Source organism: Formica exsecta, unplaced genomic scaffold, assembly GCF_003651465.1.
Source record: "Formica exsecta isolate Colony F162 unplaced genomic scaffold, ASM365146v1 scaffold500, whole genome shotgun sequence".
Taxonomy (NCBI): domain Eukaryota; kingdom Metazoa; phylum Arthropoda; class Insecta; order Hymenoptera; family Formicidae; genus Formica; species Formica exsecta.
Genome location: NW_021852243.1, coordinates 91728 through 100789, shown reverse-complemented (window position 1 = coordinate 100789; position 9062 = coordinate 91728). Strand labels below are relative to the sequence as shown.

Genomic DNA, 9062 nt, shown 5'->3' with positions numbered 1-9062 from the left:
TATAGGGAAAGAACTTTCTTTTTAATGAAAGCGAGATCGGGCGCGCGGGACGATACCTGTGGACGAGAGGGCGAGAAATAGCGGCTCATTCCATTCTTCCGCTATTTCCAAATCTTACGGGCGCATTGTGACTTAATTCGCCTTTCTCACCACGGCCGCAATGGGTGGTCGGTACGGATTTCTTCTGAATTTCTCACGAAGGCACACCCCGTTGAGAGAAGTCACGGTGCGAGAGAGCCACAAAGGAAAACGCCGCGCTCCGCCGCGTAATTTATTTGAAACTGATGCCGAACTGGTTACGCGAGATTTATATTTACTTACTCGCGGCACACAAGAGTAATTTCTTATCCAAGTTACTATGACACATTTATTTTAGAAATCCAAGTCGATAAAGACATTCGAGTTAATTGTTGCTAAAAAGAATTGTTTCAAATTCATAAAAAAAAAAAAATAGTAAAACTCAATTTTCGCTGCATTTCTAGAGATTTATTTTTAAAACAATATTATTGTAAGATTTGGTTGCGCTTAATTTAGATTCGTGTTCGTCTCTCAAATTTTTAAAACAATTAAAATATCATAACGCGTTATCGTAATTACAAGGCTGACAACTAATTGCGCACGTACAAAAGTGAAAATGAGAAAGCGTGGTAGGCGTTGTAAATCACTCGAAATATTCGATAGAATCTTGAGCTCTTTCACCGAATCTGGTCATCTCGCTTATTGTTTCATGAATTTATTTTAATGCGAATCGCGCGCAACGTGCGTGTATATGTGTGTGTGATCAATAATTCGGCGATAAAGATCATTATTTCGGGAATCGATCGCATGCGATGCATATCCGCGCTATAATTCAATCAAAAAATATGATTACGCAAATCTATTTATATATAGGAGTTTTTTACCTATACTATTTTTTAATCTTATTTTTCTGATATTATTTTTCATTTATTTAAATGTGCATTTAGTGAAACTTATTTTACAGCGATACAAAAGGATGTCTAAAGAGTATAGAGGGAGAAAAATGATAAAAATATAAATAAAATTTAATTTAATTAAATTATATTTAAATTGTGCATTATATTTATCGTAAATGATGAATTTAGTATGTATCAATTATGAGAACTTTTAAATCTTACTTTACGTGTTTGTGAATCAAAGTGCCTGAAGTAAAAGTTATTTTTACGAACTTGATTACGGTCAGCGACCTGTTCCTTTATCATTTACATAATCACTCTAAAGGTAGCCTATTAGGAATGTACGCGTTGTGATTTGTCATGAAAATATAGTTATAACGGAGATCCAAGTAATTAGATGAAATTTATGATGGCGATTAATCAATCTTAAAAAACGACACGATCACTGAATTCCTTATTTCATGCGACCAAACAACTCTTTTAGTAGTTTCTCATTCGATACTTCTTAAATAATCGATGTTTAAAATGTAGATGGTCAATGGATTAATCCGAGGATTAATCCGCAATACATTTTACACAAGGAAACAATATTTATAATATCTTATGATACGAATTTGTCTTGTACGCTAATTTATTAATAGATTCTTGTTGATAAGTTCTTTATTAATACATTATTTTTATTGATACATTTTTTCTTAATACATTATTCACGTAATGTTCTAATAGATCTCTAAAAATTCGCAATACAAATTTATGCGGATAGGAACGATGTTATGTATTAATACATTTAACCTTATTAAATATCGATCGTTAGTTTTAATTACTCTTTTGTGGATTATATTTTTGGATTAATTTGGAATAACTTTGAATCGCTCGTTGTGTCACAAAACTGTTTACAACAAATCTTTATAACAATAATTAAAACGATATCACGATATCATCAAAATCGGAAAAATAAGAAATAAAAATTGCAATTCACGACTGATATTAAAAAAAAAAAAAATTCAAATTAAAAAAAATTGCTTCGAACTCTTCATGATCATATCTAGGTATTTATTGAAATTAGTTAAACATAGCATAATAATACACAAACAAAAGGATATTATCTAATCGTAAATGTATTTCCGATAAACAATAAACGACGAATGCGCATCGCATAGTGTTGAATTGCGAGCGAGAGGATCTAGCAATCGCAAAAAATAATGTGTAGATCGTCGCAAAGACATTATAATTACACGAGACATTGTAATTATACTGCTGTTTATTTTAAGAACTTTATGCGTCAAATCCTGTCGCAAATTGCACAAAAAACACGATAACAATCGAAATCGCGTTACTTCCTCTCGACGATGAGCTTGTTGTTTTTTTTCCGCATCTGGACACGTAAACGCGTCACAGATTATGGGATTTATATAAAGGCAAAGAAGGCTTCTGCGGACCAGTGTGCATGGTGCATCAAGCTGAGCATGATGATTAAGCTATTCCTCATTACTTTACTTTGCGCGACGCTGGTGGTAAGAAATTTGCAATGATAATTCATTTACAATCTAAGAATAAAGTAACGTGCAAATCATGCGTGTTATATTAACATAAATACGGTAAATTAAATATAAAAAGTAGAATTTTTAAATATATTGTTATAATAAAAAAAAGCATATAAGTATATAAGAACAAATTTTTATAGTTATATATTATCGAAAGAATAGATGTAAATAATTAAATTAATTATAATATTATTTATATTTTAATATCAATTAGATTCTACGAAGATTATATCTGTGAAATAAAAAAATTTAATTGTCCTTTCAGTTTGCCGATTCGGCGGTCCAGGACTTCCAAGATGTAAGTAAGATGCATGATTAAAATGATTTAAACATGTATAATGTTATGCTTTATTTCAATGAAATTTTCTTCTATTCGACAAAATCTGAAACATAAAAAAAGAAATGTATATAATTTCTTTCATATCTTTATCGGATATATTATAAGATAATATTTATTTAAAGGAACGGGAGAAATCGGTGAACGGATTTCTCAGTATGGCTGATCATTTGATGGGTCGTGAGAGTAGTTTGGTGCGACGATCGGCACAAGGAGCTGGAGGATATGGAGGAGGATATGGAGGAGGATATGGAAGCGCGGGAGGAGGATTTGGAGGACATATTGGAGGAGGATTTGGAGGAGGTTTTAGTATGGGAGGGGGAGCGGAAGGGGGAGCGGGAGGAGGCGCAGGAGGAGAAGGACAAGGAGGAGAATCGTAGAATCAAATCACAAGGATCATCGTAGAATGAATAGTTTATGCTCTTTAGGTAAATGTTTTTAAACTGCGAAGCACGATCTATAAGTCGATTCTATGAATCGCTCGACAGTTTATTTATTACATGTATATATTTATTTTTTAAGAAGTTTATGCATTTATTACAATAATTATTCAAAAATGAATTAATAATAATAAAATAATTGATGAAATTATATAGTTGATATATAGCTTTTCATTACATTTTTACTTCATTAATAGTAATATCAATTATTTGAAATATTTGGCAGTTTAATAAAGTATTAATATCTGATATTTAACATATTAGTCTCATGATTAAATTTGATAACAGAAGTTTAAAAAGTTGAGTCTCTCTACTTTAGACGATTGTATATAACTCACAAGAGAATTCCAGTTATAAAAAATTATATACAGGTTTAACAGTTTAAAAAATATTGATATTGAATATATATACATAGTATTACAGATTAATTTGTATTTATTTCACAGGTCCAATATGGAAATATTGAAGCCTATCATTAGTACCTAAAGTAGATAAAAGTGATTTAGATTCCACTCAACACTTTGACACATCTTATTAAAATACTTTGCATGCTTTAGAACCTCTCCTTCCTCCCTCCCCCGATGATTTTAGAATAATAAAACTGCATTGCATGATATTTATTTTATTTAATTCCATCCATAGTTCTTAACAAAATCGAAACAATACAGGTGGAACAAGTGAAAGCTTTTTAATTTTGAGAATAAAATTGACGATGGCGATTAATCAATCTTAAAAAACGACACGATCGCTGAATTCCTTATTTCATGCTACCAAACAACTCTTTTAATAGTTTCTCATCTGGTAGTTTTCAAATAATCGATGTTTGAAATGTAGATGATCAATAGATTAATCCGCAATATATTTTACACAAGGAAAATATTTATAATATCTTATGATACGAGTTGTGTGATAAATAAAGAAATGATTAGAGAAAAAGTTGCTCTTGATATACTTTTATTTATTTTTTATTTTTTATTAAGGAAAGACTTTTTACAATAACAATTTGTCGCGCGATACATTTTATTCTTACGCTCTACCTCGCTAGACAAAATAATATCCGTTCACTCATCTCGCTTTTGCTCTGTGCTGTCAAGTTTAGTAAAGTCATTGCAATATATTGGCGAATATTGGTATTTCAAAGCGCTGAAGACTCTGAACGATCCTCCAAACGTCGATGTCGAATAACATTCGATCATTACATGACACATCCTCTCCCGCGCGTCCAAAGTGTTAGATCGCGGTTCCGTATCGAATGATCATTATGTTACCACGATGAAGGGTGGCTTGCGTGAGAGCCGGCAAAACGAAACGCCTTTCCCGATCGCGCCTTTATCGCATCAGTCGGTTCTCTTGTGTATCTCACCACGTGGGTGGTGTATAACTATAGCGTATTACACGGGCCTTTAGGACAGTTTAGATGGCCCTACACCGGACGCGTCGTTAGACAATGGCGAATTCTTCTCGCCCGGAAAAAGCATCCTTTCAAATCGCGCGAACACCTACCAGGATCTTTAATGATGAACTCGATGCACCGGCGTTTCTCTCTCTTTCTTTCTCTTCTCTCATCGGGCTTTCGCGTGAAACATCTTCATCTCCCGGCGCCGAGCTCTGCTCCCTTTTCTTCTCTTGATCTCTCCCTTCCTTCTCTCCTCTATTTCTTCTCGCTGTAATCGCCACGTCGATTTCGATTGTAGATCGCGCCATGACTAGCATCTCTCCAGCGAGATGCGACGCAGCAGATGCGTCGCCGATTTAACTTCCTGATCTCCTCGTGTCTGAGAAAAAGGTTGCGGTTCGCGTCTTGTAGCAAAATTTAGAATTCACGAAAAAAAAAGCAATAATTTTTTAAATAAATTATAAAGCCGTTATTAAACGCGATTGTTTTCTCAAATCTCGTGTCTAGACTAAAATAAGTAACACAAGTGCAATTTCACGAGTCGGACTTTGCGACGCGATCTCACGCGTGTCGCTTTGCACGCATGTGGTGTCAAGGGTGCAACGAAGTCACTGACACTTGTTTTGAGAGGAGGAATCGCCCGTGTCATTTCGGCGTAATCTTCGCCGCGGCTGAAATACGGCAAGTTCAAAGTCGGATGCTGTTGAAAATTAACGAGCGGGATCGAGCAATTGCCGTCGGACGTTCCCCGATTCCTTTCTCCGGTCGAGCCGATTGCCGAGAATCGTTCCGTTCTCATACTGTGTCGGATAATCAGCCGATGGGGGGACAACGCGGAGGAATCGGAAGGAGCCATCGCCTGAGTCCGGTCCTATAGCGTGTAATCAGTGTCCTTTCTTCTTGGCGCGTTTTCGCGTTATGGTACCCTGTACTTTAAAAGAAACGACACATTGTATTTGCCACGCGGACGGTCCGGGCGAAATCTCGTCATACGTCGGCGTGCTCGATTTTTGCGGAAGTCAGCCACCGATGTCAATGTTACATATACGTTGAATGTGTGTATTTCCAGGGTCGGAACTATAGTCCAAACTATATAATATATATAAATGGAAAAATATTAATTTTTTTTATTAAATACGTCGGTTACAAAATATTTATCCATGGAATAAAAATACATGTACACTTGTACACTATTCTTTTATATTTAATTACTTTTAAACTGTTTAACATGCGGTCTTGTGTTAAAAATAGTTTCGCAGTCATAACAAAATTATTTTATTGAACAATATATATATATATATAATATATGGTTATAATTTTGAATTATAAATAAAATTATCGATAAATTAATTCCAGGTATAGAAAATGCCGATATTATTCTGGTCATGAGAGTAAATTTAGAAAAAAACTCTTAGTAATTAGGTGTGAAGATAAATTTACGGCCCTGAGCGACTACCGGTTTTATCTCGACAATTTGTGATTCAAAGACGAGACGGGAGGTGGGGGAAAGAAAAAGGGGAGAAAGGAAGGAAGAGAGCGAGAGTTATGAGTACGGTCGCACGCGTATTTTAACTACGGACGACAATGTTGCGTGCCACGTCAAATGCATGCGTGGCGCATGCGGGGGTTTCTTCAAGTACCCCGATAATTATGTTATTGTAACAAGAGGAAGATGTAAGACTTCACGGCGGCGTTTCTGGAAACTGATCCACGAAATACATTTCGTACCTGTTTTGGGATACGTTTGCGTGCGAAATATCGCGCGATTGATTGTTTAAATGTCTCGTTTTCTCGCGATAAAAGATGAGAATATTTAAATAATTTAAAATTGATGTAAATTCTAGTTTTGATGATTTTTAATTTTAAATCGATATGCCGCATTATGTTATATCTGAGTGTTGATAAAACTGCATAAAAGGTAATACACTTTCGATTTAATCGCCACTTAAATATGTTGTAGGGGAGATTTTTCTAAGTAATTCCCCACAAGGAATAAGTGGGGGACGGCATTGAGTTAGAAGATATAACAAATTGAAATTTCACAGTTTTAATGCTTTTTCTCAGGTATTATAAAGTAATATTAGGAAAAGCGAAGTTTGTGTACGTTGTATTTGTTGTAGAGAGCAGACGAAAAAGTGTTTGTTTACATCTACAGGATAGGTACACGGTTATTGACAAAGTTATCCATGAGTGTATACCTATCCCGTAAAGGTAAACAAATACTTTTTCCACGTCTGCTCTATACAAATACAACATAAACAAATTTTGATTTTTTCTTATTTTATAATAGAAGAAGCATTAAAACTATGAAACTTTAATTTATTATATCTCCTAAACTAATGTCGTCTCCCACAAATTTCTTGCGAGGAATTACTCAGAAGAACCTCCCCTACAACATATTTAAGTGGCAATAAAATCGGAGGTGTGTTACCTTTTATGCAGTTTCACCTTGAATATTTTTAGAAAGAAAAATTTTAAAATTATATGTAGACTTATTTTACTCTTGAATATATTTTCATCTTTTTTGCATATTACAAGATCAATTTTTTTTCTTTTTAAGAATTGATTTGAGAATTAATTGTATATTTTATTATTTATTGAGTATCTTGCATTAATTCCGGCTAGAAGTGAGTGTGTCGATATATATATAATAATATATATTTCTCCCGTATTAGAATACGTAAATGGACCTGCATTCTCTCACGTTCCCAGTCCACTTTCCACAACGGCAACATTGTGTCGACACGATGTTCATGTGCATCCCTGAATAAAGATCCGGTGAAACAAAGATGGCCGCGTGCGTTTCCGTTTACGCAACATCCTTCCGGTACTTGTTTACCACTCTCGTTGTCCGGGCTGGAAGTGGTCCGCAGTCATTCGAGTTTGTCGCATGAATTGACGGCCAAAACCTCTCGCTTTCAGAAACCGGAGGTTCGCTTACAATAGCGAGAAAGAAAAGAAAACAACTCGTAGCAATTAATTCTCTCACCGCGGAACACACAGTTTGACCGGAAAAAACAATAAGTCGTAATTTCTCATAAACATGAAATGAGAAAACATTTACATGCTTGCACTGTTAATGTGGTATTGTTAATATTTGTATAGCTAGCTTTCCTCTATTATTACATTTTAGAAAATCATAGATACTTTTTTGCTAATAAGTATTTTGCACATTTTACATATTATTATTTCAAACATTATTTAATATTTTAACTGAAAGTTAAGATAATTAATATATAAGGTAATAAATATAATGATTAAAGATGTACATCAGTAGAGATTAATTGGAAATAGTCGCATCGACAGTCGATCCTTTCATTGCGGGGTAAGAACGCATTGCGATACCGCAAGGAAACCGTTCTGCAATACTGGCCGGATGTCCGGTAGTTTTGTGTGTATGCCGAACACAATGCGATATTTGTAAGGAGGGAGAGCTCTTCGAAAAGTTTCTTTCGTAATACGCACGTCTGTGCGTCCGTTGTTTTTTTTTTTTTTCCTTTCTCGTTGAAGACTTGCGTATGAAAATTGCACTTGTCTTTTCCGCGGAAGGAGTACAATGAAAAGGGAGAACAACAAGTGATACAGTTTTTCTTTATCCACGTTAACATTTACGAGATAAAAAGCTAGAGTTTTATCAATATAGTAATACGTAATTTAATTTAATTGCGCAATTAATATAATTTGTAACTTAAAATGATAATTTCGTATTGTAACATTTTTTTATTTCTTTTTATATACATATGTTTATATATTTAATTCATATTATTATATTATATTTTATTAAAGTAGGGTTAAACCGGGTATCCCCAAGAGGTCCGCGTGAGAAATTCGCGGCGGTCTTGGCTGGTACCTGATATAACGAGAGGGATGCGAAAAAGGGACTCTCAGTTTCGCGCATGCATCGCCGAAGTCGAGATTAATTCGCGCCGCTTAGTCGCGAGTCTAAGCCGTCGCAGTCCGAAAGGAGCGTTTAAACCATTTAGAGACGCGCGCTTCATTGGGAAATCCGACAATTACTAATTCGCCGGTCGCTCGACCGCGAGAAATCGCGATAAATCTCGTATTATCCTCGGTCTATCGCCCGGCGTGAATGCGCCCAGAGAGTGCGCGCGCGCGTAGATACTTGGATGAATTCACGCACGTGTATCACGTGCACGCGCGCAGGATCCACGCGGAAATGCTTAACTTATGAACTCTCGGGGGAACTGTCTGAATAGAAACGTCTCTTTGGATCGAGCTACGCGCGGATCCACAGATTGGATCCTCGGCCGTTTCCTGGATCATTGCCAAGGTGAAATCATCGGTACGTCACAGTAGTGGCCGCGCGGCGGCCGATGATTAATGATCATTCGACGACGAGCGGATCGGTGCTCGCGTTAAGAGTCTCACAAACTTCTTCTCGCGATCTGACCGGGATCTTTCTCTCTCTCA

At 35.6% G+C, this 9062-nt stretch overlaps 1 protein-coding gene across 1 annotated transcript; it reads left to right on the top strand.

Annotated features, from left to right (window-relative positions):
- The first annotated feature begins 2355 nt into the window (after window positions 1-2355).
- LOC115241589 (glycine-rich cell wall structural protein 1-like) lies at window positions 2356-3851 on the top strand. The gene is made up of 4 exons (XM_029817403.1): window positions 2356-2428; window positions 2724-2756; window positions 2921-3223; window positions 3682-3851. Exons 1-3 carry the CDS (start codon window positions 2381-2383, stop codon window positions 3173-3175), a joined length of 336 nt encoding a protein of 111 aa, XP_029673263.1. The 5' UTR covers window positions 2356-2380; the 3' UTR covers window positions 3176-3223; window positions 3682-3851.
- Window positions 3852-9062: the final 5211 nt, after the last annotated feature.